This window comes from Emydura macquarii, unplaced genomic scaffold (genome assembly GCF_026122565.2).
Source record: "Emydura macquarii macquarii isolate MOO-44397 ecotype Brisbane River unplaced genomic scaffold, CSIRO-AGI_Emac_v2 contig_587, whole genome shotgun sequence".
Classification (NCBI taxonomy): domain Eukaryota; kingdom Metazoa; phylum Chordata; order Testudines; family Chelidae; genus Emydura; species Emydura macquarii.
The window spans coordinates 6,236,932-6,245,432 of NW_027130724.1; the positions used below are offsets into that span (position 1 = coordinate 6,236,932).

Sequence of the window (8,501 nt, forward strand, 5' to 3'; positions counted from 1 at the left end):
GATTTTTTGCTTAGATCCTAAGTATGAATGACCAGATATACTGTGGGGCTTGCCATTCTTGCACTTTTCTTGCAAGATTTGGTCCCATATATATAGAAAACATACACGTTTGCAGCGTTTAGAGGGCATATTGGAATCTGAATAGCAGTACTGATCCAACACTCCAAAAACCAACATCCATGTCTCGAGTGCAGCCTGCTTACAGTGCCTGCTGCTTGTGACACAGTTACATGCTCTCTTCAGCTCACATGGTCTCATCACTAGAGCTGCAGTTTCAGTGCTTCTATTACACGAGAGGTGAAGCACATTATCTCTAGTGGCCAGAAGGGCTGCAGTCTTTGGAGGGACAGCTAAGGCACATCAAGTGATGGGCTCATTGGTTACATTTCATTGGTTACATTTTCCTTCCTGTAGAATTTTGGCCTTCTGTTGCCACATTCCCGAGATCAGATGGACCATATCTTTGGAATAAAGAGAGGGACCTAAGAGCAATAGATCCAGCACCACATCAGCACACAGCATCTTCTCTCCCTCTCCTCTGAGTTCACTTAGCACAGGTTTAGAAATCCTCCCTTATCCCTTCTGGCAGAAGCTTTGCCCTGGTGTTACCCATTGCATTTTGGGTGGCCTGATCCTTGGATGACCTTTGCCCCTTCATCTCTGCCCATCAGCAGTCACAGAGGACCAAGGCAGAGGGTATGCCGACATCCTGAGCTCCCTGGATGTTATGAAGGCCATCATCAAAGAAGATGTGGGGTTGGATCTGGGAGAGGATGGGGCCCTTGGGAGCTCCATCCATGAAGAAGGCCTCATCAATCGCCAGCCCCCATTCCCGAAGAGTCTTGATGGCACGGATTCCCATATCACGGCCGCTGCGTGCAGTCACCAAGTAGGTGCGAATGGGAGAATTCTCCTGGTTGAACTTCTTGCGCATCTTCCCAAGATGCATGGCAAATGACTTCAGTGGACCCTGGAAACGACATAGGGATTAGAGGTTGGGAAGAGATGAGGACAGGGGTAATTTCACCTTTGCACAAAAACAGCCAGAAAAGAGAGATCAAGGAAGATGGAGTGATTTCTCACAGAGGCTGGGAATGTATATTCTTTACAGCAGGAGATCTCAGACTTTTCCAGAGTGTGGACCACAATTTATTAGAGGGATGGTGTCGTGGATACTTCCTCACCCATCAATCCTATAACATCCCGGTAGCAATGACAGCAATTGCTAACATGGAAACGTGACATTAGGTAAGCAGTTTATGTATTTGTACCTATCTTTTAATGCAAATTAGCAACTAGAAACAAAAGGGAACCAACACCGTGCCCCAAGCCAGCTGTCCTCTGGCAAGTGGTTGGCAGTGCACCAGTGGTCTGTGAACCGTGCCGCAGTGTGGACTGTGTAGTGGCAGAGTGGGTTAGTGCGCTAGCCTATCACTTTTGAAGACTTGATGCAAACCCCAAGTAGGTCAGAAATGGAGGTGAATGTTGTGGCCTTATCTTAGTCCTGAGTGAGCAGATGGACGTATCATGACAAAAGTGGGCCCAGTTGATTGTGAAAAAGGACAGTGAATTTGCTAATAAAGGTTCACAGACTGTGAAGAGGGTTAGGAATGTAGCAAATATTCAGAGATGGCCCTGTGAATTCACTGATTTCAGTGCAGGGCTAGTGCCACAAACCTCATCTACAGGAGACGAAAACTATGGCCTGATACAAGAACATTCACTGAAACCAATGGGGGACTCTCCAATGCCTTCAGCAGGTGTTGGATCAGGCCAAAGCAGTCAATGTATAGGCCTGAGGCCACTCGTGGGGGTTTGTGCATATTCTGCTGCAAGGGGCTATTAGTGAAACCCTAGCAGGAGGGCTCACGGGTCATTGTGGGTGAGTGTACACACAATCAGACTGATGTAGGGATTGGGAAGCCCATTAAGGCAGGGCAGAATAACATACCTCTCCCATGGGCACGGCTTCCATTGTTCTCTCATACTCCAGAGCCCCCTTCAGCCCCTTCTCTTGAAAAACCCGGTCTGTCTCATCCGAGAAGAGCACAGCATCCCCGTCAAACACCACTCGCAGCTGGGTGTTGGGAGCCTGCACCTCCTGCTGGAAAATGAGTGCTGCTGACACTCCTGTGGGACAGAAAGACGTGTCACTGCCCTGGCTGAGAATGGGAACCAGAGAGACTGTGTCTGCGCTTTGGTGTGGGCCCCAGAGCCCGGTGATGCTGCTCAGCAGGGCACTCCCTGTTGGAGCCACGCAAAAGCTTTGCGCTTGCATGCAATGGAGGACAGGTTGGGGAGCAGTCAGTGCAGGCCTAGCTTCCCCAGAGAAACTGTTCCAACCTCAGCCAGTGCCCACTGAGATCCATGGAAAGACTGCCCCGACTTCAACGGGCCTCAGAGCTTTGGGTTCCCCAAGTGAAAACAGATTACACATCTCCAGATAGGGCTCAACTATGCCTCTGCAGAGGCCAAGCCATTTTGGAGGTAGGAAGGAGAGGCAAGGCTCAGATGTCACTGTCTGGAGACACCTCTGTGGGTGCTGGAGGGCGGGGGGCGTAGCTTGCTGCACCTATGCACCATGTGCAGCCAGCACTCTCCTGCCTGTGCTTGTCCTCCTCTGCCAAACCCAGATATGCGCACTTGATGGAGCTGGTGAAACTGGCTGGCACCTCCACTGTATTCTTTTACACACCTGGCCTAAGGATGACCCTCTTCTTGCACAGGAGAAAAGGGGTTATCTGCCCACTTTCACATACTGGGATTATAGACAGAAAATGTGTTTTAAATCAGGAATGTTACCCAATCAGCCAGGCTTTAGGGTTTTACTTCCCTGCAAAGAAAGGATTTCTCATTCAGATGTAAATTGATTGTGGGTTGTGTTGTTTGCCTGAATGAAGGAACCTCACCAGCTAGGAGAGGACTCAGTCAAACCAACAGTGTCCATGAAAGAGACTCTGGGCCACAGCCAGCCCCCCTTCAAGTCATTGGAAAGACTCCTACACCCTGATTTAAGTTAAGCACATGCTTATGTCTACCCCTATTCAGCAATGCACTTCAGCATGTGTTTCATTTTAAGTGAATCACAGAAATCAAATTTCCAATTTATAATCCCAGTGCTCTGCAAACCTGATTCTAACAGTGACTCATTCAATCAGGGAGCAGAAAGATACTATGTGACCACTCAACAGCTTGAATCTACAATACTGGATGCTCGTAATGATCAACTTGTGACTGAACTAAAGAGCAAGAGGTATTCACACAAACTATTTTGATGTCGAATTTAAGAATAATGACTACATCTGAGAAAACCCATGGTCTGCTTGTGGGTAACTGGACTAAACTCTTCAGTGACTTAATTATGAATTACTTGCCCAGTTGTACCAGAGTCCTGTTAGCTCATTTGACATTCACCATCAAACAGTCACAAGATGGTTATGTGCGACTTCTGGGCACTGCTGAATTACTAGCTATTTAGTTCTGAACTGCTTCCAGGTTGAGACCTAATGTGTCAAGATCGATCTCAGAACCACTTCTCTGAATCAAATAATAAATCCCTCTGAAAAAGCAAGTCCTGACATAACTTCAACCCGGGGGGAATGGGGTGGGCGTAGGGCCCAGGTGTAAGATCCCAGGCTGGGTGAGGGAAGGGAGGGAGAAAGCCCACCTCGCTGGAGTGCATTGCACACGTCTGTCCTGTCAGCCGAGAGGAAGAGCTTGACATTGTGGGATTTCAAGTACTGGGTTGAATCTTCATCGCTGACAAAGCAGAACTTGGAAATCTCCAAGCCTTAACGTCAGAAAAAGTAAATGAAATCAAAATAATACCTAGCTCTCACACAATGCTTCTCATCTGTAGATTTCAATGTGTTTTACAAAAGGAGGTCAATATCATTATCCTCACTTGATGGGGAAATCAAGGCACCGAGCTGGGCAGTGACTTGCCCAAGATTATCCAGCAAACCAGTAGAAGAGCTGAAAGACTGACTAACTTTAATTTCTATTTCCAGCCTGCCTTATGTTCCAGCCCACACACTGACACAGTGCTTCCTAGATCTTCTGCCAGGGCCGACACACCCCAGTGCAGTGTCCTTTAGTACAACTGATGCCATGACCCTGCTAGGATAACTGCTTCCCCAGATACTGAAGCAATGCCCCTTCCCTGCTGCCTCACATTGATGCAGTGATCTTCAGCACAGCCATCATTATCTTTCCACCTCACCCCAATACAATGTCCCTCACAGTGTTAAATCTTCACTCTCTGTCCCCCCACACTGATGCAGCACCCTTCCCAGGTTGCCAGCCATTTCCCACCGCACAAAGACGCAACAGCCCCTTCACTTCATCCCCTTTTTGTGCTACCATCCCATACTGATGCTGTGTCCCTCCCCTTCCATACCACCTGTCTTCAGACTGGTGTGTATTCCCCGCAATGACCCCCAAAGACCTCCCCTCATCTATTTCCCAGCAGTCTCTGGAGGACAGGATGACCATTGTCCACCGTTCACTAAATGTGGGCTGACTTCAAATAAGGGCTGGGGTTTCCTTACCTAGTTGCTTAGCACTGTTCACGATGCGCATGCCACTCTCTGGGCTGTTATTGGAGAGGATGATGACATCAAAGAGACCCTTCTCCTCTGGGTTTCGCTCCAGGAGTTTCTCATTCACAAACTGCATGGCCTGGATAAAGCAGCCGGAGATACAACATGGTTTTACAAAGGGCTCTTCTCTGAGTTGCATACTCCCCAATGTGCCCACAATCTGCTGCCAGACAATTTCCAGCACCCCTCCCGCCCCCACATCCAGGGGCCAGCATCACTTTTGTTGGGGCAGGGAAATATAAAGGACAGCGGCCCTCTGCACCCAGTGGAGACTCACTCAAAGAAGGGCAGACAGAAGCATTGCCACAGACTTTCCCCTCAGGGACTCTGTTGTGGAGGGGATGGCGTTAACGTACCCTAGGACATTACAGGAATCCTGCAGTGGATAGGCTAAGATCAGCGTGTCCCGGTTGTTCTAGCCATGTCCCCTCCATGCAGGCCCCCTGGATGCAGAGGGGAGATTGCAGCCTTTCCACCACCAAGGGCCTGACTCTGGACGTAAGTCAGTAGAGGCCAATTGGAACAGTGTCCCACTGGTTGCCATAGTTACCAGGTCACTGTCTCAGTGGCCCTCTCGGTAATTTGGTTTTGGTACTTTAAGCCTCTGGCTAACCCAAAGCAATCCACCCCGTCTAGGGTAATGGGAGTCCAACACAGCACCCAGTATCATTCCTTGGATCACAGCTCATCCTTGGGGGGGTCTGTTAATCTCCTCTCCTCTCTCGGGTATGACAGCAACACCCCTGCTCTGCTGCTCCATCTGAGTCAGTGGAGTTCGTGCCCTCTCCTCTTCTGCAAGCTTCAACCTTCAGGCCCTCAATAGAGAAGCAGTCGTGAGGTCCAAGCACCAACTCTGGCCCTGCTTCACTTCTCCTTTCATGCCACTTCCTTCGCTCTGCCACAGGCACCCCATACTTGGGGTGATTTACCTCACCCGTTGGCGGTCTTCTCATGGGCCTCTTTCCAGGCCCTTTGACTGGAGAGACCTGGACTCCCTGCCCGTTCCCTAGTGTCTCTCTCTGTCTCTTCGTAGGAAGACTAACAGCAGCTCCTAGTCTCTCTTCCTACTATCTCTCACACTGATGAAAAGAGAGCTCCTCCATCCTTGCCCCCTTTTCCAGGATGTACTGCTGCGTGGACTACAACTCCCCTCAGCCATGGGAATGACAGCTCCCCAAATTCCTTATTCTGGGCCTGTAGTCTGACTTAAAGGGTCATCACACCCTTTCCCATAGACATACGTCTGGTCTGAATTTAGCCTATTTTGTCTATTATATTACAGATGCACAAAGTATCCTCTGCATTCAACTTGCCTACCCACTTTCAGATGTCACCACCCTCTGCTGGTGTCATCTTCCCTCTAAATTGCTGCTGTTACATCCTTGCTCAAGAAGTCACTTCATGGTGCTGTTTTTGTTTTGTGTCAAACTTTCCCTCTTAGTAAGGTTACTAGGAAGATTATGGTGAGGAAACTAGTATCATCTGGAGTTCATTATTTTTCTTGATTCCTTAGTTTGTCTGCCATCCTGTGTATGCTTTAAACACCAAACAATTTTGAAAAATAAAAATGCCATCTAAGCTGTCCATAGTCAGTTTTGGCACGGTGCCTGATTATTTATGTGTCCGCAATGTATCCCTGCACAAAACAGAACACCACACAGCTCATGTATATTTCATTGCTCCAAATGAGAGCCAAGAGTCACACTCCTATGAGGAAAAGGCTATATATGTCTGAGCAAAGCATCTCACCTTGACTGCAGCAAAGACCACACCTTATACTGATAAGAGTTAAGGTTGGAAGCATCTTGACCTGACAAGAGCAGAGGTCTCACCTGGCTACGGGCAAAGGCTCAGATCCTCAAAGGTATTTAGGTGCCTAAAATTCCCACTGAGAATCTGGGCCAAAGTGTCTCACCTGGATGAAAGCAGAGGCCATGCCTCACCAGGAGAGAGGCACCACACTTCACCTTCATTGGGGAGTGACGTGTCAGTCAAAGAGCACAAGACTTGAAGGAAGCGAAGGCCATATCTTGCCGTGGACCAAGTTTCACATATGTCTTGATGAGAGCGGGGGCCGTTCTTGGCATCTCACCTGAATGAAAGCGAAGGCTGTACCTTGCTCCAATGGCTTATCCTCATTGACTTGTTGATGCTTCACATATGCCTCCTTGCCCTTTGTCACGAACAGCTCATGCTCCTCCTCCAGGTTGAAGATGGCCCGGGTTGTCACCGCAATGACCAGTGCCTCATTTGGGTCTTTCTATGGAGGGGAGTGGAAGAGCCAAAAAGAAGAGAGGGGTGGATTTAAAAGAAAGAGATGGCATTGATCACCTAGGAGATGGTGCTGCAGAAAAACAATGGGAACTGCAGGTTCTGACACCATCTCCCTTTTCCCACACACTTCCTGGGCTCCTAAATTCAACCACTTGGATGAGCCCACAGAACAATGCTCTGTCACCAGTGACTCAGTGATTTATATACCTGCAGCACTTGCTCTCCCTCTCTGCCCTGCCTCTCACTCTACTTCAGTCCCTGTTCACACAGGTTACGACCTTATCCTCGCAATTGCCCACTCCCCACCACAGGCAGCCAATCACTCCGCAGGCAGGGCTGTTCAGTGCCAAGACATGAGCAGGGCACAGCCATTGACCGCTTCCAACCAGTCGCTCTTCAGAGCGCCACCAGTGTCATAGCGGTGCTATACACCTTCTCTCACCTATTGGTGTGGTCTGCCAGTTGGTGGGTGGACACTGATAGCGCACTTTCCCAGTTAGTGGAATCCCCCATTCAGAACCTAGAGGGTATGTGTAAATCTTACACATTACAGCAGCTGTGACTAAGTTTGTTTCAGGTGGAAGTTATCAGATGAACGGAGCTGTACACTGGGGTCAGACCAGACAGGAATAGGTATGGGACAGAACTCCTTTTCCACCAACAGCTCACTTGTTACATATACTTATCAACCAGGATGAATTAAGGGAGAAATATACTTGAGATTCAAGCCCCGCCATGGCAGCTGTGAGCATTGGATGGCATGGCACACACTTGATTGCTGCTGGCCCTGCACGATCCAGGGAAGAAAAGGACCTATGAGAAAGAGATGCACCCTCGGTCTATGGTATTCACCCTTAACCCCACAGGTCATAGAAGATGAGGCAGATAAAGATTGGAGGTCAAGTCACTCCCAACTTGGCAGAACGCACGGCACACACTGTTGTCAATCTGCGATAGCCTACAGTTTTGGGCAGCTACTCCATAATTTTGGCTGATCCGGACACAATATAGCTTCAGTCCACTACTTGCGCGGAGCTGTAAATTCCAACAGAAGTGACACATGCTTTGCCAACCCCATCCACTGTTTCCTGCCAACACAGGTTAGCTTCACTGCACATCACCAGTCCCACCTCACTTCACAGGCATTTTTCACCCCAGCTCGTCTCCAGTCTTGCAAGAATAATAAAAAGTCAATAATGTTCTTCTTGTGAGTCTTCATGTCAGCCATTGCAAAGGCAGGCTTTTATAAATTAGTCTCACCCTCTCTTTATACAACCATTGGTTCAATCATGTGAATAGAGTGCTCCTATAACTTCACTGGGAATTGCAGATGCTCAGCAGTTCTGAAAACCGAGCTGCTTTTATTTAGGTGCCTGAAAAACGGGATCCTTTAGTCCCCCAGGTATGAACATTTTACCTTCAGCATTGAAATCAGAATTAGATTTTAGGAGTTTCTAGCTCCCATTACTGTGCTCAGATCACTAGATCTTGCTTCTCCTTGATGGTGTATTTTGAAATATCACACTGAGGATAAGCACTTGAAATATGGAATAGAAAGTGGTGTAACAAATATCTTCTTACCTGTTTCACATTGGTGTTTATAACTGTGCTTTCAGCCTCCGCCAT

The 8,501-nt window shown here is 48.4% G+C and overlaps 1 protein-coding gene across 1 annotated transcript; it reads right to left on the reverse strand.

The window, feature by feature from the left end:
• Positions 1 to 576: 576 nt before the first annotated feature.
• On the reverse strand, positions 577 to 8,501 carry LOC137147978 (cytosolic 5'-nucleotidase 1A-like). The gene is made up of 6 exons (XM_067540392.1): positions 8,457 to 8,501; positions 6,694 to 6,861; positions 4,551 to 4,680; positions 3,668 to 3,790; positions 1,952 to 2,130; positions 577 to 970 (listed from the first exon to the last, which is right to left on the reverse strand). The coding sequence occupies exons 1-6, from the start codon at positions 8,499 to 8,501 to the stop codon at positions 668 to 670; spliced, it is 948 nt and encodes a 315-aa protein (XP_067396493.1). The 3' UTR covers positions 577 to 667.

What these genes read in the sequence shown, in the direction of transcription:
- LOC137147978 (XM_067540392.1), bottom strand. Translation starts at nt 8,501, where the DNA reads ATGGCGGAGGCTGAAAGCACAGTTATAAACACCAATGTGAAACAG. An exon ending in TAAACACCAATGTGAAACAG is followed by an intron (nt 6,862 to 8,456) that starts GTAAGAAGATAT and finishes TCCCCTCCATAG; the next exon opens with AAAGACCCAAATGAGGCACT. An exon ending in AAGCCGTGCCCATGGGAGAG is followed by an intron (nt 971 to 1,951) that starts GTATGTTATTCT and finishes TGTCGTTTCCAG; the next exon opens with GGTCCACTGAAGTCATTTGC.